Source organism: Glycine soja, chromosome 8 (assembly GCF_004193775.1).
Source record: "Glycine soja cultivar W05 chromosome 8, ASM419377v2, whole genome shotgun sequence".
In the NCBI taxonomy this organism is placed as follows: domain Eukaryota; kingdom Viridiplantae; phylum Streptophyta; class Magnoliopsida; order Fabales; family Fabaceae; genus Glycine; species Glycine soja.
In genome coordinates this window covers 47,960,753-47,985,881 of record NC_041009.1, presented here as the reverse complement: position 1 = coordinate 47,985,881, position 25,129 = coordinate 47,960,753, and the positions used below count along the sequence as shown (strand labels likewise).

The 25,129-nt window shown below is 30.2% G+C and overlaps 3 protein-coding genes across 4 annotated transcripts; 2 read left to right on the top strand and 1 right to left on the bottom strand.

Annotated features, from left to right (window-relative positions):
- Positions 1-1,677, bottom strand: LOC114423849. The gene has a single exon (XM_028390751.1). It carries the CDS (start codon positions 1,199-1,201, stop codon positions 395-397), a length of 807 nt encoding a protein of 268 aa, XP_028246552.1. The 5' UTR covers positions 1,202-1,677; the 3' UTR covers positions 1-394.
- Positions 1,678-9,893: 8,216 nt separating this feature from the next.
- On the top strand, positions 9,894-13,814 carry LOC114423848 (U11/U12 small nuclear ribonucleoprotein 35 kDa protein-like). 2 transcript variants are annotated; one of them, XM_028390749.1, is made up of 9 exons: positions 9,894-10,107; positions 10,191-10,288; positions 10,744-10,795; positions 11,026-11,070; positions 11,451-11,521; positions 11,798-11,888; positions 11,973-12,048; positions 12,744-12,822; positions 13,017-13,814. In XM_028390749.1, the coding sequence occupies exons 1-9, from the start codon at positions 9,963-9,965 to the stop codon at positions 13,449-13,451; spliced, it is 1,092 nt and encodes a 363-aa protein (XP_028246550.1). In that variant the 5' UTR covers positions 9,894-9,962; the 3' UTR covers positions 13,452-13,814. The 2 variants fall into 2 exon arrangements, with proteins under 2 accessions (XP_028246550.1, XP_028246551.1); XM_028390750.1 differs by lacking the exon at positions 11,026-11,070 and having other exon boundaries at positions 9,896-10,107.
- Positions 13,815-14,818: 1,004 nt separating this feature from the next.
- LOC114423847 lies at positions 14,819-19,284 on the top strand. Its single transcript, XM_028390747.1, has 10 exons — positions 14,819-15,113; positions 16,084-16,179; positions 16,641-16,725; positions 17,086-17,207; positions 17,315-17,339; positions 17,435-17,518; positions 17,629-17,658; positions 17,756-17,861; positions 18,264-18,325; positions 18,873-19,284. The coding sequence occupies exons 1-10, from the start codon at positions 15,024-15,026 to the stop codon at positions 18,875-18,877; spliced, it is 705 nt and encodes a 234-aa protein (XP_028246548.1). The 5' UTR covers positions 14,819-15,023; the 3' UTR covers positions 18,878-19,284.
- The last annotated feature ends 5,845 nt before the right edge of the window (positions 19,285-25,129 follow it).

Below are 25,129 nucleotides of genomic sequence, written 5' to 3'. Positions count from 1 at the left end.
TATAATTAACTTCTCCATTAAGCCAGATATTCATATAGAGCAAGAGAGATCCAGAGTAACCCACAAAGAAGATGCAGCAATCAAAGTCAATGTATTTACACATAGTCCAAAGAACAAAAGCAGAGGAACAAAAAACAGGCAAGGTACAGCCACGAAAACAACAGTTACCAGTCATTTTGTGCCCCAAAACATGTGCTTGCATTGTATCATTCGTGTCCATCACCTTCACATACATCTCTTTGTACCAATTTGTCTTCATGATGCAAACCATTTACCTTTCAAAATTTTACCTATAGGCTATACCTCAATTTTGCTAGTTCACATGGCAATTGTAAACCTAAGAAGTACATGGAAAAAAGAAGATAGACCCCACCGGTTTGCAAGTAAACTAAAACTACTTCTTGCTCTTGTCTCTATTGTTGGAGAAGATTGAAGCCAAACCAAATAGGTTTGCAGGTGGAACATTGAGGACAGGATTGACTCTAACACTGTTACCATAAGATCCATGATGAGTACTCTTGTAATTCAATGGAGGCTTTTGATGATGATGATGATGAAGATAACCGTTTGGCATCAACCTTGTGGAAGAATGTTTCTGTTTAATATTGTTGTTAACAGTACCCTCCTTTGAAAGAGGATGACTCCTCTTAACACTTGGGGTTGATGATCCAGTTGAATTGCTTCTAGATAGAAGTGGCAAAGGACAAAAGCTCCTTCTAGGTCCACTTCCACAACTACTACTTCTCTTGAAGATCCAAAAGGAAGACTTTGAACTTTGCTTCTCATACACTTCATCATTCAAACACTTGCTTTCTTTGGGGTTAATCTCTTTCTTCAAGTTTTTACTAGTGGAGACACTGTTAGGAGCAGCATAAGGAGGAGGCAATGGAGAAGTACTCTTTGGTGCTAATTGCTTCATAGGTGGAACAGCATTATTCTTTCTCTTGACCTCAGTGGGAAGGATCCTCCCATGTGAGAAAAGCTCATCGGCTGAAGATGACTCAAGCTCAAAACTCTCACTGACACAAAAATCAAAATCAATGGTGGGATTCAAGCCAGAAGAGTTTGATCTAAAAGGGAGTTGCTCAACAGGGATGACATCAGATTGGGAGAAGTCATGTGAGAATGAGATTCTTGGACTCACAGAAGAAGAGGAAGAGGAAGCAGCCACACAGTTTTCTGAGCAAAGATCAACTGCCATTTCATTCAACCTTTGAGGAAACTATGGAATTTGGAACCCCCCAGAAGGCAAAAAAAAGAGAAAAGAGAAAATGGGGGTTTGATAAGAGAAACAAGAGGGTACAGCAGAGGGTATAAATGGGGCCAAAAAAAAGTTAGCAGCAGGCCAGTCAATTTGATTGATTCAAACCTAACAAAGAAGCATCTAAGAGTGAAATAAAAAGAATGCCATAAAGAGGGTTTTGTTTTGAATTATTAATAAAGGGTAGCAAGATGTTGAGTTTGCAACTTTATGGAGTGGTCCAAAGTGGACAAAAGGGGATATGCCTTCTGGGTTTTCTTTGAAGCAAAAAAAGGTGACTTTGTTGAGTTAAGGGTGATGAATGGACGTGCAGAGAGTGTTGTGAGCAAAAATTAGCCGGCATGAGTTGAAAATCGTTAACAAGTTTTAAATGTGAAGTTAACTAGGGTCTCCAATTAAAGAGTAAATAAATTATGCATAGCATAATAACATAGCTATTGCCGCACGTACAATTTACAAACAAACAAACAAAACCAGAAAGATGCCAACGCATCAACTTGTACTCAATCATGGATGGACTCACCTATCTTATTATGCAGCCAAATTATACATTTTATTCAATACTACACGATTTTTAGTGTCTCGTCTGTCAGTGTTATCTAAAGCAAATCTATAATTGTTTATTTTTATTAAATAGTGTCGTTGTCACGTGTTAAATCCCACTTCTATCATCAATCATCAACCATCAACCAGAGTTTTATATTTTATCATTTTAAAGATTTTAATTTTTAATTATAATTATAAATATAAATAACTCAACTTCATTTCATTAACTGATAAAATAATTTTATTATTATTATTTTCAAATCTTTTATTTTATATCTTAAAGCATGCTTGTTAGTTGAATGAGAGGTTAATCCCTAGAGATTCGAATAGACGTCGAAGGTAGAGTAGAGATTCCTTTTGTCAATATTTTTTTTCATACTCCTGATACTGATATTTAGAAAGGATACTTAAAAGACAGATACTTTTATAATTGGCTTAATATCTAGTTTCCAGAGTTGATCTTCCTTGAAATAGAAACATACTCCTTTACGTATTTATTTAAATATTTTATGTAAATATAATATTAATATAAGTTTTATATAAAAATAATTCAATTTTTTTAATTTATTATATTTTTATAACCTTATATATTATCTTTTAAAATACAATATATAAGACTAAATTTTATTTTTACATAAATTAGAATATATATATATATATAAGTTTTATTTTTATATATTTTAATTTATGTAAAAATAAAATTTAATCTTATATGTTATATTTTAAAAGATAATATATAAGATTATAAAAATATAATAAATTAAAAAAATAAAATTTAAATTTTGAATTATTTTTACACAAAACTTATATTAATATTATATTTTACATCAAATGTCTAAATGATTAGCAAGGTGAAATAGCAAAAAGTATGTCATTCATTTCAAATACCATGGTTCTTCCTCTTTTTTCAAATCATCTCCTGTTTTCCAATCACATCAAAATAAAAGAACATGTTCTTCTTTTTTATTGTTTAATTAGTAATATCATATTAAAATCTTAGATATTTATCTGTATTAATATTTGGAGAGAAATTTTATTATTATTGTGATCTTATTTGAATTGAATAAATGATTTTCTTACTGGCGAGAATACATGTGATCTATAAAAAAAACACTAACCGTGTGTTTGGATGGAGATATTCAACAAGGTAATTCATTTTTTATGGAATTTAAATTGCTTCATAAAAAAATATCTTGTTTGGATAGAATATTTGAAAAAAAAATTAATTCTAATATTTTTACAGATATTTTAAACAATTAAGACGTTAGAATTTTAAATTCTCTCAAAATCTAAGAAATTTGAATTTCTTTTTCGCTAAAGCTCTCGCTCATCACTTTGTCTCACTCGATGTTGCTCTTTAGTCCGATGCTCGCAAGTTGCAATGATGGTTATGCTTTAGCAAGGCTTGCCTTCTCTCTCGCGATTGCTCTCTCTTTCTCTCATGATCGTTTTCTCGATGTCTCTCTCTTGCACGATCACTTTTCTCTCTCCAATTTAGAGTGCCCTCTCTCTCACGGTGGCTTATTTAGGTATGCTTTCTCAGTCTCTCATTTAGGTAATCAAGGTTTTTCTCTTGATTTTGTTTGTTTGTGTTTCAATTCTATTGTTTGATTTCATTAAGTAATTTGCATTTCATCTCTATTATTTAGGGTTTTTAGTTGTATTTTAATGAAACATCATTGGATTTGCATTTGTTTGTTTGATTTTATTGTTGATTATGAATGCAATCGGTATTTAGTTTGTAATCTTCTTGTTTGCATGATTGTTTGGAACCAGCATTCAAAGTTTCAATTTATAGTTGTTATTGTAAAAATATTGAATAGTTAGAAATCATATGCTTTGCTAAAATTATAAGTTGTTATCTCACTTATTTGTATGTACTTTTTTTACTTATTTTTCATGATTTTATTTACTGAATTTATTTTCTCATGATTTGATTCGTATCATGAATATTTTATAAATTTATAAATGAAGGTTCTTATATGGTGGTGCTTGTAATTTCTCGATATTTGTATTTTTGAATTATTATTAATTTTTTTAATTATGATATAGTTAAAAATTAGTTAATATTTATTTTCAATAAAGTTCAATATTAAAATTTTAATTTTTAAATAAATATTGAAAAACAAAATTTTACATACAAAATAAATTGAATTACTCTATCAAAACAAGTAAATTGAAATACAAGGAATTTGAAACGCTCTATTCAAACATATTATTTACATATTATTTGTAAAATGAAGGGAATTCAATTACAAGTAATTCAAATGCTATGTATTTTAATTTCCTTAAATTACTAGAATTCTTCATTCAAACACATGGTAAAAGTATTTTATCTTTAATATAATAAATAATTTTTTCTACCTTTTAAATTATGAAAAGGCTAATTATTAATAATAAATTAAAAAAATAGACACCTAAACGCACTCATTTATATTTGCCTTTTTCTTGGACTAGGATTGTATTTTGTACCACAATGTTTAATTTATGTCATTGTTTAAAAACTCCTCTATTTATTTATTTTATGAATACCCCCTTTTGCCTTTATGTATTCGGCAACACAAAATGGAATCATAAGGACCTTTACCGTGCTAAGCCTCCCAGAGCATAATGAAAAGAAACTTTAATACGTTCAGATGTTTAGATTTATTAAAATAGAAACGAATTGATTCGCATTTAAAATTCTAATGTGATTTTTTTGAGAGAAAATTCTAATGTGATGAAATCGAATAATAGCATGATTTTTCTCTCCATTTTATTGCATTCACCATTACAATATGTACGGTTAAAGCTACATATACAAGTGATTGACAAGTGTTTTTGGTTAATTAGTTGAAATTGTTATTATTTTTTAATAGGCAAAAAAATCATAGTATTAAAACTAGTTGAAATTGCTGTTGCACTTGAATTACGGTCAGCAATTAGTCACCTATTATGCCTGCTGGCCTGCTGTTAGACATTCTAGAAGTAATGTCTTTTCGTATCTTCTAAGAAATCTCCCTGAAATAAAAAAAAATAAAAATACATTGAAATAGAATAAATTGGTACACTCAATTTTTTTTCGTAAACTTAAGGTATCACTACAAAATGTTAGATGACTAGTTAAGTTTTTTTAAGAATACTTTAGCTTATACATTGTTTTTTTTTTCCTATCAAGACAATTGTTATTAACTGTATAGTTAGTTGTTTGAAAGATAGTCGAGATAAACTAATGTTATTTAAGTATTTTTATAAAATACGAATTTAGTCCTTTTTGCCCTCAAATATATTTCTATTTAATTTAATAGATGAGAGATTAACCGTCAAAATATGATTAGATGATATGTGGTAAAATTTTCGAAACTATGTACTTGAGGAACCAAAGTAATTAAGAGAGAAGATAAAACTTCAAATATGAAATAGGTAATTTTTCAAAGTGGTGTGTAGAATATATAATGATTTTACTGAAAAAATAGTTAAAAGGCCCAAAGTTGTAAATTTAAATTATTTTAAAACCAGATTTTAAAATTAGACATTACATTAATAGATAAAATAAAATTTCTCCGTATACAGATAAAAAAGAAAAAGAGTTGAGTTTTTTTTCCTCTTTCCTTGGCTACAAATTACTATCATTTACCATCATCCAATTCTTAATGGGATAACAGGTCCCACTATCTATGCTTGGCCTACTCTCATTTTAAGTTGCTAGATTTTTTGGGACGAAATGTTTGGCCATTGCTTCTGTTTATCATGTAGTATACAATATTTTTACTACGCTGATTAATAAAGATTCGCTCATTGATTGACGAAGTATATATATTAATTACCGAGTAATAAATAGTTAATACGAATTGAAATACATTTATAACCCATGCATTAATGAATTTGTGCACATTTGCTAGCTAACTAACTAATATTAAATTATCATTATTAATTGGTATAAATATTCACCCTCTTAATTAAGGGCAAATAATATGGTTATATATAATTATATTTGTTCGATCGTCCGCAAGTTTCCAACTAAAATCCCTGCTTTCTTTACTCTTCTGACTGGGTCGTTGTTGCCCAGAGGTATGAATTGTCACTTTCATCGACTTTAGGTGAGTCTTCTTTTTTGTCTACTTTAGATTATGATTAGGTTCTTTTGTGTATAAGGTGTATTATTCTTATTTGTTTTATCACAAAATCCAAATAAGTTTAAATAATTGGAGTTTACTCCTATTAATGGTTCAGGTAAGCTCATTAATTAGTTTGGTTGTGAAGGCTAGGCTACACTTATAATTGCACGATAGAGATTTCAAATGATTTTGCACCTAATCTACAATAGAAGTTGCAAATTACAATGTTAATCATGTTGAGGTAGTTGATCTAGATGGACTCTGACTATCAGAAAGTTAGATTGGATGGTTGTGTATGATATTTCGTTGGCGTATTCTTTTGGTTGTGTGTGCATGACATTGTAATTTGTGAATAATTAGACAACAGAAACCAACTACATTACACCATGAATAATGGACAATATATGAAACAACTATAATCGACTCACGATATACCAAAATAAAATCCAAGCTGCCATTTGGAGAATCTTCCGTATCAATATATACAACTGCATAGACAAGGTCTAGTAAGATTTGGTGTGCCAATAGAACAAAATGTAAAAGACAAAATAAACTCATACGTTAATTAAATATATATGATTTTTACCCTTGTGTTTAGTTGAATCATTTAGTTTTATTTTATTAATTAAATAATAAATGAAACTCCTACGTTATATATTTATCTTTATCTAATACGCTTAACAAAGATCGAATAATTTCAAGCTATCAATAAACAGCCCAAAATCAACCCCCTCCTCCCTTTGACTCAAACAATTCCAGACATTGCAAAATATAAGTGTATGCTATATTTCTCTATTTCATAATGAGGTGTTATGGTATTTGTTAATTTTTTCCCTTTTCTAGTTAGTTTCTATGACTGAACTATTTTATTTACATATAAAAGTTTAAACAAACTATTTTTTTACTGCAAAAACTATTTTTATTTTGAAATTATAAGAAAATCAAATAGCCAATTTAATTTTTTTATGGTAATATACAAATCTCCCAATCAATAAAAAAATCATAACTTTAAATACACAGATAATGATAATGAGCGCAATATTAAAATTAACCAGGTGAAATGCACGTGTTTTGAATTTTAACTATAGTATTAAATAATTGTCTTTTAATTTATTTTAAATAACTATAATATTTTTTTACTAAAATTAAATAACTAAAATATTAGGCAATTAATACCTTTAAAAAATAAAATCATTGATTACATGATCACATCTTGTGCACATAATTAGTATTATTATATCAACAGCTATTCGTCAATAATTGTAAACTAGATCGACTGAGAATGGTAAGTGAAGATCCCTTCCTTTCCATATTATTATTATTATTATTATCACCTTTATTAAAACTACAGTATATATTACTAAAACTATATATTATTAGTAGTGACAACTCCACTTATATATCCTTATTAATATTAGTATTTGTGCCGATCTATTCCTAACTTTTCCCATGTATTTAGTAGTCATACATGCTGCTAAGATGTTTTAATATTACTGAAACTTCATTATAAGTTTTTCAGAAAAATACGTGTCGGTTATAATTTAATTGAGAAAAACCAATGCTTGAAATTGCTCAACTTTAAAAATACAATTTAAATTGATAGTTCAGCAGTGTGAATTTAATTAGTTTCCTGTTTAGAAAATTCTGGTTTACAGTAAAAATTGTTTCTTACAGAATTATATATACGAGCATATTTAAATTTAACTAAGTAACTTTATGTAATAAAATTTTATCGATGAATTATTTTATTTATGTTTTCTCAGCTCCTGCACTCCACCTAATTTGTTTCTTGACGTGTCTAATTCAGATGGACTGATAACACATTGACAGAAGTAGGCACTTTTGTGCAGTTCGATCAGTGTCATGCACAGCACGATCAATATGAAAATGGTTGTACAAGTAGAAACCTCTGAAAGCTTGATCATAGATGAGTTATACATGTGGGTCCCTTATGACAATATTATATTACAGATTCATACTATATATTGAGTGCGAAGGATCAGGAAGCTGAATTGCAGAAAGGGTGCGTGTCTGCGAGAATGTTTTAGTTTACACGTAAGCCATGCATGTATTGTCGAATGTCGAGGCCAACAATGGCATGAGTATTGATCGTTGTGACATCACATGACATGCCCATACATACACGGTTAACAAATTAAATATCTTTTCATGTATCAACACAACAGTCTCTATTATGATTGATCCCTTCTCCATTGTAAGTTGGATACACACAGAATGCAGCACAACACTGACAATCTCTGCCTTTATTTACAAAAAAAAAAGGTAGCAATGTTTCAGTAGAAGAGAAGAGATCAACAGGTCGTAAGCTGTAAATACACTTCTAACATTTTGATTCAGAGCACTTTAATGTTTTAAGTATAATTTTACTTTTCAGGTTTTACTCCTGATTTTTTTAACAAATTTTAATTTCAAGAAATTAATTTATCGCATTTTTCTTCTAACTTTAAAAAAATTTCGTAAATTTTACATCCCATTGTCTGTTTGTCCTTACAAGTTAGAAATAAAATTCGTCATAAAAAATAAAAAAAGTCAAATAGTGAACAGATGACATGTTAACATTTGAATGTTTCTTAAAAATAGAAGGTAAAATACATTAAACTAACTTGTAAAGGGTAAAATTGTTGCCGTAAAAAGTGTAATTAAATCAATGTTTTATTTAAATGCTGAAACCAAAGGAAGCATGAATGTTGATATGCAGATTGAGGCTTATTCAGGAAATTCGCAGATTGCTAAACTTAGGAGGGAGCATCAGAATTTGTCATGTCTACCGTGAAGGAAATGTATGCACATGGCGAATTTATCTTGTGATTTGGAGCAGGATATTGTCATGTATGAGCAACCTCTGACTCAGTTGCTCCCATTTTTTTTTTTATTCTATGGGTGTTTCCACCCCTCGCAACATTATGATGTAGTTTCTTTGGGCTCTAGCCCTGTTCTTATAAAAAAAGGTAATTGCTATGTTCACTTTCCATAATTGCTCAGTACACTTCCCTTTTCAAATCTTTTCACATAATATCCTTTTGGTGTAAAAACTGAAACAGATTCAAAATGTTTCCACTCACCCTAATGTCCGAGAGTTTCAGAAATTGGAGGGTGAGGGTTCTTGGATGATAAAAATTGGCAATTAAGGGGAGTGGAAACATTTTGAAGCTGTTTCAGTTTTTTTACAAGAAAAAGGTATTATGGGAATCAAATATGAAAAGGGAAGTGTACTAAGCAATTAGGGGAGTGGATATAACAATTGCCAAAAAAATGCTGAGAACAAAATAAAAACACACTCATATGGCCCAATAACAAAGTCCAACTAAGAATACCGAAGGTCCAACTGAAGAGCTAAAGATATAACAAGTGAAAAACACAAAGAGGACTTTAGAGATTAGAGGTGCATCTACAGCTTGAAGAGATTTGAAAGGAAAAAAAAGGCTAAATATCCTATTTAGTTCCTAAAGTATATATTTGTTGATAATTTATTCTTTATATTTTCAAAATGCTTAATTTAGTTAACAAATATGTAAGTGCCACGATAAATTAAATATATTGACCGATAATTTGGTTTTTAAAGTATGACACTTAATATCAAGATGACCATAAAATAATACTACTTACTAGTTAATTAATTTATGATATACACAACTTATAATAAGCAATTGATCGTAACATTTATATATATTAAAATTACACACAATATATTTTATTCCATTCTTTAAAAAATTAGGATAGTCATATTAAATATCATAAGATTTATTTTTATGGTCTAAAAGTCTTGAAGGAATATCAAAGACTTCTACAATTCTTGAAATCATAATTGAGTACACTTCTAAAAAAAACCAACAATACTTTTAAAATTATTTTTATTTTTAATTTAAAAGTTAAATAGCAAAACTGTTGTTAAATCCAAATGAGTTCTTACAAAAAGAGACAATTATTTTGATCAATTAACTATCCATGAGCATAGATAGGTGAATTGGAGCATAGTAATATTATCGTAAAAACCTTTATAAACCTTTGTAGTAGTGAAGAGTGAAGAGCAAAGAACAATGAGTGTTCGGTCCAAAAACTTGAACTCTGTATTTTACGCAGATTCGTACCATCCCATACAAGCTGGCAGCATCGACGGCACCGATGTTGTTCCTCACGACAACGCCGTTTATCGCGCTCAACTCTGTTCCTCCATTGGCCTTTGTTTGTTTTTTCTTCATTTTCATTTTCCTTTTTCAAAAATTTCATTTTTGTTCCATTTTATGCTTACAAATTGAATTTTGCAGATGACCCATTTGGTGATCCCAGGGCTGCTGGAGACCCTTATTGCACTCTCTTCGTCGCTCGTCTCTCTCGCCTCACCAACGAAGATAATCTCCGCAAGGTACCATTTTTTTTCTATGTAATATCGCCTCGAACATTGATAAATAATATCTAGAAGATTGTTTCCGATATATATTATGTTAGTTAATGTAGATTTATTTTTTCTGAAGAAGGGAGATAAGAAATAAGAAGTTAGGCTACATGGTTAGGATTCAATTATGACCCTTTCTAACCCCATAAACAATGGATAAGCAAAAGTATGGATGGAACGTATAGACTATAAGTTTGAAACTCAATTATGCTCCTTGAAGCTTACGAGTTTCTTCCAGGAAGGATGGGAGTTGGTTTTGACGTCGACAATTTCGTCAAACTGGTGGAGGATGTTGACCATTCTCCTGACTCATGTTTATGATAATGTCATTTCTTCTTTTTCTGCCTTATTTTCAGAGCATAATTAACTTCTCTGGTAGCTTAATCTGAGTGCTTATAGAATGTGTGGTTTTTTTTTTCTTTCAGGTTATGAGTAAGTATGGTCGAGTGAAGAACTTCCGCTTGGTTAGGGACATTGGTATTATTCTTTGATTTATCTTAACTCTTAACCCTTCTTTGATTGTCAGTTTCTGCCAGTTATTTCCCCTCCCTGCTCTATGTAGACCTATTTTACATCTTCAAATTGTGTACTTTTGTAAAACATATAAGCGACGTTTCTTTCTGAGCATGTAGGTAATTATGATTGAGTACTTGCTCATTCCTCACTTGGATAATGCTTTGCATTGGACTGTACTTTCTTGTATTTAGGCCGTTCTAAGAACTATGGAATATACCAGTTTCTCAGGAATCTAGGTACTGCTGCTTTTATACTGTTTTACTACGATGATTTGTTTCCATGTTATGGAGATAATATGCTGCTTGCAAATTTATGCATGCTTAGGTGAGCACAATGTTTCTTTTATAAGTTGTTTTATGGTTAACCCAAATATTTTAAAAGGATCCTTACAATGTCTCTGTCAATATTCATTTACCTACCGATATAGCATTTCCCATTGGGTATTTGTACCGCTTCTTGTATAGCCATATTTTTATGTCAAACACCTGCCAATGGTTTGGTGATTTTATGCGTTTGTTCCCTTGAATGATATGTAAATTGTTAATCTTTTAGCCATATTGTTGTCAAACTGCATGATTTAAGTTCTTACATTGAATGTACTTATTTTTTGTCACAGTGACCGGAGCTTCTCGTGGTTATGCTTTTGTTGAATATGAAACTGAAAGGGAGATGCGACGAGCATATATGGTGCTGGAACATGTCAAAACTCTTGAATTTCTAGCTTAGAAAAGCAAAGCGTGACTCAACAAAAAATTAACCTATCATACCTATTATGCACGTGTGCACGCACACACACACACACATACACACTCACATCAGTCATGTTTTAATAATTGAGTTTTGAGAAAACCTCAGCCACAGGTCAAGTAGCAAATGAAATCATCAGGATATCTGCTGGCTTGAGATATGCCTTTTTATTAAATGTTAATGTTATATAACTTCATTGAATTTTCTCATTTGCAGGATGCTCATCATTTGATTGTTGATGATTCTGAAATCATAGTTGATTACAACAGGCAGCAATTGATGCCTGGATGGATTCCTAGAAGGTTAGGTCAGTTAAAGTGACTCATTCTTAAAGTTGCATTTCTACTCACTGCACTAGAGCCATCTGATTGCTTTCTGTTCTCTCCTACAGGTGGTGGTCTTAGTGGTAAGAAGGAATCGGGACAACTTCGTTTTGGGGGGAAAGAAAAACCATTTCGTGCACCCCTGTAAATTCCAGTCCTCTTATATCTAAGTACTGTATTTTTTCATTATTTCTGATATATCTAATAGCCTATTTTCCAAAGATGTGTGATAATCTTTATTGTGTTAAATCAAAAAAGAATATTGAACCATTATGTCAAGTGATTGAGTATTAGAGTCAAATTATATTAACCTCCCTTGAGATTTGCCTAAATGGCTCTAACTGCTTTTTGTGTCTTTCACTTGTATGGTTGGATGTACTGAGGGGGAATAAATTTATGTTGTGGTTTATGTTTTATTTTGTTCTTGAACTAGTTGGTCTAAAATGAATAAGTTGATAGTGACTTGAAATATAAAACAGAAGATGGATAAGAGGGAGAGTAGGATTGAAATGTGGGCATCCATAATGGAAATGATAATGACTGCATGTGTGTTGAAGTATATATACCTCCCTAAAATGATTTATTGCCTCTATGTGGTGAACTTTGTGATGTACAAGTTGTTTGTATAATTCGTGATTACAGAAGTTTTGTGAAAAGGGATAAATCTTAGTGCAGTGCAGACAAAAACCTGATATTTCCATTGACTATTTGGTTAGATACTAATGCCAAGGCTCAAGAGACCTGCTTGAATTTGATCCACAATTCAATTTTGATAATATAGTTTCTGTTCATTGACTTGTGGCTATATTGATTTTGTATTCTCTCTACTATTTGACCAGGAAACCAATCCCATATGAGGAGTTGAAGAAGCTTGGCATCCCCCCTCCTCCTGAGGGAAGATACATGTCACGCTTTCAGGTGTTATTATTTTACCTTTTGAAGCATATCTCATTTGTAAAAGATGTTTTTTAATTGAAAGATCTGTATTATATATTAAGATATTAAAAGGACAAAGGAATTTGTATTTGGTTTAGGATAAGTCATAGTGTGACATGGCCCATTATATCTATTTGCCTGTTAATTTGTTTTTGACTTTGTCCATACATGTACAGGTGCCATCGCCTCCTAGGAGAGAAAGGAACCTTTCAGACAGGGAAGAAGACTCTCATAGTCACAGGAGGGGATCTAATGACAGGAACAGGACGGAAGATAGCCACAGAAGTTCAGTGGACATTGGTGAAGGGCACTGTAGGAGTTCAAGTCATCGCGATGACCACTCACGTGGAAGGAGCTCTTTAGAGAGGAGTGGTCGTTACCATGATAGGAGTTCATCTGAGAAAGAACATCGATACAGGAGTTCTACTGACAAAGACAAACATTCTCAGAAGAGAAAAGAAAGTGACAGGAGTTCTACCGACAAAGATAAACATTCTCGGAAGAGAAAAGAAAGTGACAGGAGTTCACCCGAGAAAGAACATGGACTCAGGAGTTCTACTGACAAAGACAAACATCATAGGAAGAGAAAAGAAAGAGATGAACAGTCTTGAAGGAAGGAAATATAGTCGCCATTCCCCTCACGAGGACTAAGCTGTACAACTCATTATTATCACCATTCTGTTGTGCTTTTCTGCTTTGTGTATGGTATATGCATGGGAGGAATGGGAATGCAAAGTGGAAATCCTCAAAGACTTCTCAATGAACGTGAGACTGGTGCATGTATGTTCAATGATAGTCATGCTTTTGGTTTATATTTTCATAGGGGGTGTTGTATGCAAAAGCACTCAATCTCATACCAGGCACATCTTGCTGTAGATAAGTCACAGGCAGTATGCTGAGTGAAAGTTAAGCTTTTTTCCTTATAACTAAAGGGAAAGAGTTAAGTTTATTTCAATTCTTATTTGCCAATCAAACTCTTGGCTTTGTTTTAGATTTTTCATAATGGCTTAAGTGAAAGTATAGACTCTGAAAACTTGCATAAACCGAGGGAGATTGAAACAAATGTTTCAAAAATCAAAATGATTAAACAAAACATTGAATAAAATAATGTACAAGTAGTTTCAGTAGTAAGCATGTCTCTGCTCCCTATTTTCGTTGGGGGCACTCATCATCCATCTAGACGCCTGCACAAAGTACTCGTAATTTTTGTTTGGAATTTGATTATATACGTTTCTTATCATCAAACAGTGAAGCAGATAAATTGAATTTGAAAAAAACAACCAAAAGGTCCCTACCTTATAAATCTACTTGTTAAAGTTGCTTTAAGACAAAGACAGATCTTGAAAGGTGACCGGGTCTAAATCTAGAGAAAAAACGTAAGCAATAAAATTAAAAGTAATATTAAAGATTAGTTCAGTTGATTGATTTAGTAGGATGTGTAAATATTTTAAATTTTATGTTTAATTCCTACGGATAAAATAATTATAATTATTTGTATGTGTAGTTGAGTATAACTTATTTTGAAAGATATAATTATTATTAGAAGTTAAAATAAAATACTATAATAGTTTATAATAATTGAGATTAAAAATATTAAAAAATATGATACTAAATAAGATTATCCATAGTTATAGATAATAATTATTTTACATTAAGAATATTACTATTAAATAAACATAAAATGTAATAAATCTTAGGTTCGATTATGAATTACTAAAAGTAAAATCTAAAATAGACATGAATAATGAGCAAGTGGACTTACCTCGTACCTAACGTTGTTGAGATAAATTCGAAATTTGAAATGAACAAAAATCTGAAATCTAGGAACGGTTCACCTAAGAAATCACCACAACAAAAAAATAAGACGATTGCTGCATTGACGTGGTTGACTTTATTTACGCGTTGGCCAAAGCCAAAACATCCTATTTGGCAATACAAATACTTTGTCTTCCTTCTTTCTCAAATTAAATAAATACTTTGTTTGAAAAATAAATAAACAAATACAGTAAATTGTGTCTCTTACTCTCTCTCTCCCTCTCCCTCTCCCTCTGTCTCCTACACCCACCAAACCAAAACGCTTCCTTAATCATAAGATTCAGAACAAAACCCATCACCACCATTCATTAAAGTTCAATCCTTTTCACTTTAATTCATCATTGCCGTTTCGTTTAAGCACAAAAGCTATGCCGAACTGGGAGCTCAGGAACTGTTGTGACCATGACCAGAAGATCTTCATTGCTTGTGTTGCTGCCTTCACCGTTGTAATCCTCGTGGTACACTATTACTTTTCTCTCTCTCTCTCTCTCTCAAACCCAATTTTGTGTTTCTTGTTTTCAGAAAGGAAAAGATACCCTGTTGAGGAATTAGAATTGTATGCTCTTTTGGTTTTTGTGGAAACAAAGAGAGAGATTATTTTAAAATTTAAATTCAAGTAATGATCTCAGAGTTAGAGGCTTTAGATGATAATTAGTTCTTTATGCTAATTAATGATCACTCCTCTTTCTCTCTCTAATGTATAATTACTAATTACACATATTTGTATTTGTAGGTAATTGTGTTATTGTAATTCAACGATATCATTTGCTACTTTATTTGATTTGGATGAGTATATTGTACATTGAGAATGAAAACGACAACAATCCTACTACATATTGGTAGGAAAGAGATATCGAGAGAAAGCCAATTGCTTTTAAATGTTGCTAAATGATGAATGGGGTTGTAAATTGTAGTATTTGAGAATTTGGAGTGCCACAAATGATTTTTGCCATGTAAAGTTCTTTGATTGAAGTTTTTTTGAGAGAGAATCATATATGGACGGATAGAAAAAGGATTAAAGATTATTTGTCATTTTTGTCTGACTTATTTCCCAAATTAGTTGTGACTTGAGACTGGATCAAAGTTCGGTAGCTCTATTTGAATGAGCTAATCGGTTAAAATAATATGTGGATGTGTAAGCTGAGCAACTTGGTGGACTTGACATTAGACAATGGATCTTTTCAAAAGTAGGTCCATAGTTTATTATAGAATATACACTTATATGCTACACCATATTTGAATTGTTAAAGGTTAATCAGGAGGGAAGTATGCAGGTATTTATTTTGATTAAATAACCACACACATAAATATACTACACAATATGTTAAGTAGATTTTTTTAGGGTATAATGTCATGTATATATTTATTTTCGTCTCAGTGGCTGTTCAACTGATCTTGTATGCAATTACTTTATTGTGGTGGTTATAGCTATGGAGGACCTTTCTACTTACACCTTTTAAGCTCATCACTGTGTTTCTGCATGAAGCGAGTCATGCCATTGCTTGCTGGCTCACTTGTGGCAAGGTAAAACTGTAAAAGTTGTAGCTTAATGCTCTTTGACGATAGAAGTAGACTGATTTTAAAGATTTTTTTTTGTTTCCTTTACAGTGAGTTAGAAGTTTTAGCTTGTATTCTATGCTCTAAATAACACGAATCCAAGAATTTCTGCAGCCAAAAGTAGCTTGTTTATCATAACTTTCGTTGTTTCAAGTTAAGATGTTTCATAACTTATTCATATAAAGTAAATTTCCTGGATCCTGAATTCCTGATGCATCAATGCTGCATTTTTCAATGAATGAAGTTTTATACCATGTTTTTACCAAGATATTGACTATAGATTAGCATTATGCAGTTTTTTACTGCTGGCAGGATCATGTGGGCCTTATTATATTAAGCCTGAGTAATTTCATAAGTTTGATTCTTCTATAAGCTTCTTAATACTTATATCTTCTGCTTGCTGAATCATTGTTATCTGGTGTCAATAGGTGGAGGGAATTCAGGTTCATGCAAATGAGGGTGGGGTAACCCAGACTCGTGGTGGCATATACTGGGTGATCTTGCCTGCTGGATGTAATGCACTACTTTTCTCCCTTAGTTAACACATTAATTTTTAGTTTCATGCTACATGATGTTCTTAATCATATGATATTATGATATATTAAAAAGTTATGCAATGTGGTAAATATTTAAGTTAATTTATAATCAGGGGCTTATGGATAGCAATCTTATAAACTAACATCACCACATGTGCCATGGTTTGAGGTGAAACTGTGACATGCAAAATGGCTGCAAATCATGAGATTCATGAATATGTTGATATTCTATATTTTGAATAGACAGACTCCTTTACCTTTTTATGCATATGTTTTGAATTCAATATGAGCACTTTTCAGTTGCATTTACCATTCTTTGGATTGTTTTCCCCTTTAGATCTTGGTTCATCATTTTGGGGAATGGTTTTGATACTTGCGTCCACAAATCTTCTCACTGCAAAAATTGCTGCTGGTTGCTTCATTGCTGCTCTAATTGTTGTTCTATTTCTTGCAAAAAATGTAAGATTTGTTATAGATGCAGAGGTTTTGTATCAAATATATCAAAGTTATTTTTGTCCTGACTTTTCTCCCTTTTCCTGTCTTGTTACACACTTTTGTTCAAAAAGTGGACCCTCCGAGGACTCTGTATTGGTGAGTGATTTTATGAACTTCATCTCAAATAAAATGGAAAAAATAGAAAGCTATTCACAATTCTCACATTATTCTTCTTGATCAATGAATATCAGGATTTATTGTTTTTATTGCTGTAATTTGGCTTCTGCAAGAGAAAACAACTGTCCATGTTCTTCGCTATGTCATTCTCTTTATTGGTATGCTCCTATTCATCCATTCTTTATAAATTATTTGAATTTGCTTTTGGTAGACAGTTGTGTTATTTCTTGTGAAATATATATGCAACTAATTATTATTTACTTTTCAGGTGTGATGAACAGTTTGTTTTCAGTTTATGGTATACATCCAAGCACCTTTTATATGGTTTATTTTGCTTTGGATAATAAAACATCTGATACCATTTATATCACATTTTAAAAATTTGTATGATGTAGATATTTACGATGATTTAATATCTCGGAGAGTCCACTCTAGTGATGCTGAAAAGTTTGCAGAAGTTTGCCCATGCCCTTGTAATGGTTTTGGATGGGGAGTTATTTGGTGAGTTTTGCTATAGGGAATCATGCTTGAGTGCAAAGATAATTCTTTTATTTTCAACCGAAATTTATTGGTTTTATAGGATTGAAATTTAGAGTATTTTGTCATAGTTTATAATCTAATAAATTATAATTCTTTGCTTATGAAGCTCGTTTTCAATTTGCCCCCCTGTTTAACTTTTTGTTAGATTTAACTGAATAAATTTCTCCAAGCTTTATATAACTTGATGATTAAGATGGTCAAATAATAGCAGTATAGAAATAGGGGAGAAAGTGCATGAATGTGCAGCTAAATGACAAGAATAATATATGCTTTACCACTGGGTGAATAAACTGAATTTATGTCCTATATTTTTATTAATTACTAGTCATTAATATTCCTTTCTGCAATGCATTCCACTTTCAGGGGAATGATATCATTTGCATTTCTTTGCGCATCTTTGTACCTTGGCTTGGTCATATTATCAGGTAAATATAATGGAGTTTAATTTTCATATATTGTCAGTGTTTGTCAGTATAAAGACTTTTACACTATCAACCAACTAGAAATTACTCTAGATATGATTTTCAACTTAATTATTACAAAAGTCAACAATCTTTCTATACATATGATTGATGACAATGTAAAAAACTTTTATACTATCAGAGTGTCAGTACATTTTAATTAAATTCAATATACAATTTCTATTTCAAACATATTAGTTTCATGGAATTAACTAATCTGTTGGATGCATTCCTCCCAAATGAAATTGAACATGGAAAATTAATTTGATCCAGTGTCAACTGAGAAAATACTCTATCATCACTTATGATTGAAAGACTTTTATATAATTTCATTCATCTTCCAAAAATCTATTCATATTTTATAGGTGTTAAGATTTCAAAAGCCTTTATGTAGTTCATTTTTTTATGGGAAAATGGGTGGCAGTTGCTTGGGAAGGCAAGGCCTTTTGATAGGAATTTAAGAAAATGATTTATTTTATGATGACATGTCTCTTATGTTTTTTGTTTACAGGTTGAGAAAGTTGTATTTGGTACTGCAAAGAAATTGACCCTTTCTCTTTTGAGGGTTTGCATTTTTGTTCTAATTTTTTCTTTCTGCTGGGAGTTTGCTCTCTCAATGTTACTCCCATGCCTTCATTCTTTGCACAGCCTATTCTGGGTTGCTTGATACATGATTGCTTTTGTATAGAAAACTTAGTTCCATGTATTGAATTATTGGGGGCCGATTTACAGTTAGTGAAATACATGTGAGTATTTCAATAGATAGGTTGCCTTTGGCACTTGCAGCTATTATTCTCCCTTTTTTTCCCTCCAAATTTTTCATGTTTATGTAAAAGCATACAACTGGGCTGGTTTAGGGGTATTCGAGACCTTAAGTGCAAAACGTTGTGGCATCTTAATAATATAAAATACATTGTACAAAATATTTAAAATGTTTTTTTATGATATTTAATTAATTACTAAATTTGTATAATTAGATTTAAATTTAAATCTTTTTCAATTGATAAAATATAAAAATTATTCAATCTTGAGATATATTTGAGCACGGATAAGATTATAATAGTTAATTTAACAAAACTTGTTTTCACAAATTGCAGTAGCAATAATAATTAATAATATTTCTTAAGTTATCCAGGCAATTTAAAACAAAACAAAACAAAAAAAAAACACTTTTAGATAGCACTGACAAATGTCTTGAGGACATGGTTGAAAATTGAAATGATAAATTATCTTTGTTGGCCTATAACTGATGCCTTGAGTTGTTTGTCAAGTTGTTCTATCACATGTTATTTTCAATTTCATATAACATTGTGTTTTTTATTTATATATATTTTGGTAGGTAAATATTAGATTCTTATTTGAATTAGTTTAATTTAGTTTTAGAAAAAATTAATCAAAATATTGAAGAATAACAATTAATGTAATTTTTAAATATATACATAATAATTTAAGCTTTTATCAAGCATAATATACTTTAGAATTTAATTTGAATCCCTTATATGTTAAAGGTAAAATTGTCTTGATGGAGTCACGATAGACACCGTTACGTTAGGAATACCATTGTTATTCTAAATATATACCACTTTTTTTGTTTATCATCATTTTGACAAGTAAATATCTTAAAATAAAGTGAGCTACTCAGTTATATCTGTTAGAAATCTGAAAAATAATTAAGAGAACTAAGTGGGATTGCCAAAGGGCTGTATCACTCGTCCATTTGATAATCACTGCAATACACAGGTGTTCCCTCTCTCAATTCGAAATAAAAATCAAGCTAGCAAAAGTGTATAATTAACACATGGTTTTCTCAGCCACATACACCACAATATTGTAACACCAAATTATCCCCTATAGGATTAATCTAACTTAATCAATGGTCTCAGATTTAAGTTCTAGATATATATAATTGTATTAAATAGTTGAAGAAAAAATCTTGATACATGTGAATTAGACAAAAAAAATACACCACAATATTGTCATATCCAAGTAAAAGATGAAACAAGTGAATAGAGTGATATATATATATATTATGAGATGCTAGCTTTTGCTTAAAAAATGACATGGAGATAGCTAGGTTTCTTGCTGTTCAACTCCTTAGTCCTTACAAGTAGAAGATCGATCTGGTAAGAAAAAGGGAAATTTGGTTGGAAGTGGAGGATTCGGAGGAATATATATTTATCATTAAGTGTAGATCGAAGTAAGCTTCCAAGTTCCTTCAAAGACATCCAGCATTCAATCAATTCTAGCTAGGTATATATGAATGAATACGGGAATACTGGAAGCCTTTGAGGGAACATGAAGAGTTCTCCTGTTAATTAACCTCACTAGCTATCACTATTAGTATATATATGTTTGATATTAGTGAAAGCTATGGGTTCGTATTTATAGAGAACAAGGTTGGCCCTTGCTCTCAGAAGGAGGTTAACTTGAATCTAGGGTCATATTTTATTCGGTTCTCCATGTTCGAGTTTGATTTTATTTTCCATAATATATATCTTTTTCTGATACGACGACTAATTAGCTTATCTTTATGTCGCTATATGTATGTATTGTAAAGAATATAAAGGGGTGAATCAACACTTATAAGAACAGACAACTTTTGTATTCCAATAAGAAATATTGTCACCTGTACCTATTCATTAAGTTTTAGTTCAATTAGCTTGCATTGCTATCTTTTTGGACAGTGCGCGTGATTTAAGAATTGAAATTTTGCGAGTATAGTTTAAAGAAAATTAAGTTATACATGGATAATATATCCTTTATGAGCGAACATATGGAGTATACGTTTAATTATTTTCCTACTAAGCTATATGATTGAAGAAGAAATTAAAGATAATATTTTCTTTATTTCTTTTGTTTACCCGCATAAATATTAATCAATATCATACATAAATACTCCATTTATGTACATTTTTTTCAAAGATAACTTATTCAGAGAGAACTCATAATTCAGAAAAATAATGAGCTTGGAGGAATATAATATGTGCATCTTGTCACAGACAACTTATTCCGCATTGAGTTGAAAAGAGTCACAACCCCCAAGTAATATTATACGATATCTGTTTTTGGATACTGCCACTGCATTTCAGAATGTCAACACAAATTCTATTTTTCACACTCACATTTTCTTCCATCTCTGCCTTCCAAAATTGAAATTCATGGCCACAAAATACAATTACAAATTTAATTAGACACGGAATGCATGCATAATTTGTGCTCAACTAAATGCCGAATCTTAGTAATTTCTGTATCATGCATTTTAAAACATTTCGATGTGTAGTAAAACGAAACACTTTTTAATAAAGAGAAATTAAAATATAATTTTTTAAATTGAGTTATATTATTTATATAATATTTTTTACAACACTATATATTTTTTTATGACACCACTCATCAATCTCACACTTTTTTTCTGTGATAATGATAATATTTGGCATATATAGATTTTAATGAAAAAATAAAAATGTTGGTATCTCTTTCTTATTGACCACAGTATAAAAAAAGAATTAGACTATTCTCAAATCTCACTGCCATGCCCGGCTCAAACAAAGCTGCTATGACCAAGACGACAATAGATTACAAGGCAGGAAATATCAATGATTGCTATAAAGGAAAATACATAATTAATTAAGGTGATTTAATGAAAATATTGATTTTCAAATTGTTCTGTATGTCTGTCGAGATGTTTTTTATTTGTCAAAAACAATTAAAGCAATCCACAAACAGCCAAAAGTTCACTAGGAACAAATTCTAACCATTCATGATCAATAAAGTAACCTTATCTAATATACGGTACCTGAATCAAAACTCTAAGCAAAGAGAAAACATGTTCATGTTACGTTGTTTTCATTAATTGTGGGATGAGAGAATCAACCTATCATGCATCTGATTATAAATAGGTATTGCTTGTCAGTGGCTTGTGTGTGAAGGATTTGAAAGGAGAAAGCCTTCGGTAACCCTCAAAGGCTCCTAGACTCCATGTTACGGTCAAATAATCAATTAGTCGTTGATTAGGAAAAATTAAGAAGTCTCGGAAGTAATTTTGGGGGTTAACCGAAGGCTTTAAGCCTGTGTCTTCTTATCGGTTTAATGAATTAGTGAGTTAATTAAGCACTTTAAGTTGCTCAATTTGAGTTCATCCTCAAATATGTTAAAGTTTCACGTCAGGTAGAAATATAAGGTTGAGTATAAGTGAGGAGAAGATCTTAAGTATAAATGTTTTGAGTTAGAGTATGATGTCAGGTCTTCTTATATGATAACTTGTGGTCCATAAATTTATTCGGTATTTATTAGTCCAAATTGGTTTGTCAGTTAATTATAATTTCTTGCATTTTTTCATTTAACTTTTTGTTTACGTGAACCAATTAATCTTTTGCTTTTAGATAGTAAATAGTGTGATTATTAAGCAATAAAGTACAAACTCTACATTATATCACCTTTGAGTAAGACATTTGTCTCAAATGCATCACAGATATTTTTTTAATACTTTTAACTAAATTTTATAATTTAAAATTTTATATTAATATAAATAAATATTAAATGAATAATAATGTTTTATTATATGTAATAACTTACGTTATCTTTTCAAATTAATATTTTAGATTAAAAATTGTATTGTTATGTTAATTAATTTTGCAAATTATATTATAATCGTATTATTTCGATTCTAAAAATTTATCGTATCATTTATGCATAATTGTATCGTGGTCATGCTATTTCTTAGGACAGAATGTAATTGCATTTGAAGAGAAAAATCCAGTACATGGTCTCACACATGGTGAGCAATTTTTTTATTATTTATGAATCAGCACTTAAATGTAATTTTAGTTTTTTATTTTAAAATAAATATTTAGCCTTCATATTTTTAAAAATTCATTATTTTTATTTTTATTTTAAATTTTAAAATAAAAACATTTAATTCTTCGATTTTATTAAATTTGTAGTGTTAGTCCTTCAATAGATAAAAACAACTATAATTTAACCATCAAAATAATTAATAAAACACATGTTAGATTTAAATATAATTTTGATTCTTTTATTTTTTAAATTTTTTATTTTTTATCCCTCTATTTAAAAATAAATATGTTTACTCTTGATATTTTTAAAAATTCATAATTTTGATTTTTATTTAAATAAAATCCTTTTGTCCATTAATTAATTTTATAAAATTTGTGATACTGGTTCTTTCATTAAACTAAAACATCTATTTTTTAAGAAATTAATATTGACTATGATATGAATTAAACAGATAATCTCTTATTTCGATACTAAATTTGGATTAACATTGTTGATCTTTGTACTAAAGTTTTTCTCTTCAATGTGAGACCATTATCTCAGTTTATGGATTTTTCTCGTGCCACGCAATTAAATTTGGTCTCACATTAGGTTTATTAATTACTTTGATAGTTAAATTACAGTTGTTTTTGACCCATTATTACATGCATCCAAGTCAAACACCAACAGAATGACATGGCCCCGATGTTTTTAGGGTTCAGGGTCATCTTTGTTAGTTTGTTTATCCCTTGGTCTCACCCTAATGCTGCTGATAACGATCTGATCCATTGTCTAGAGCCATAAGGCTCATCTTTGATTGTTATCCCTATTAATTTGGTCCCTGGTCCCTTGATATCCCATAAAAATATTATACAAATTAACGAGATTTGTGTTTAGAGGATGGGGTTAGTCGTCTCCATCATATGGCAAACCACAGTTCAAATTTTTATTAATAGAAGTATCTATATTTAGTGTTTAATAATATCTCAAACAAAATTGTCTCCTAATAAAAATATATGTACGAAAAAATATACCATTTTTTAATTAAATTTAATTTTATTTCACAATGCAAGACGAGAATCTTACGCATTTGGGAATGTGGGAAGCTATTGATTCTTATCTCAAAATTTGAATATCTATTCTCGAATGAAAATGTTTTAAATAAATGTTGTGACTCCATTTAATTTTTGTTAAAATAACTTTGTAAATATTTTTACTATGTTATGCGTTTTGTTTGAGTGGATTGGCATCGACAATATAATAGAATTTTTTGTCATAATTATCATTTATATGTGTCATACGTCGATAAATAGAAATATTATGTTTTAAATTTTTTTTAGAGAATTTAATAAAAATAATACCCCTTTTATCTTTGAAAAATATAAGGAGAGAAAACAAATAAAAATAAAAATAATAAGGAATACATTCTTAGTGGAAAGAGATAAATTTTAAAAAAGTGAATCTATGACAAAAATAATTGTTTTTTTATCAAGAAAAACATAACTAATTAACAACTCGGAATTGGTTAAAAGTGGATAATTAATTATACTCAATAAGTGCAAAGTTGCACATCATAGTTTTTTTTTCTAATCAGTATTGTAAGAACATTGATTAAAGAATTAAAAATAAAAGTTTTTAATGTGTAAATGATAGGAAAATAAAAAATTATTATCCAATAAATAACAATGCACCTGTTATTATTGAAGCTAAATAAAAAATTTAGAGACCGACTCATAGAAATTGATGACACATGTCTTTGTGACTAGGATATCTGCCACCCACGGTCGTTAAATTAGTGACAAATTTAATAGCGACCGATAGAGTTATTGTAGCAATCAATATGCTAGATCGCTAAATTGAGTGTTTTTTTTTTGGTAGTTTTGATTATAATTATTATTGTAAATTGCCTTAATTATTATTGGCATAAATCAATCCATTGATTTGCTATTCTTTTTACACGTTATATAAATTTTATTGCAAAAATTAAATTTTATC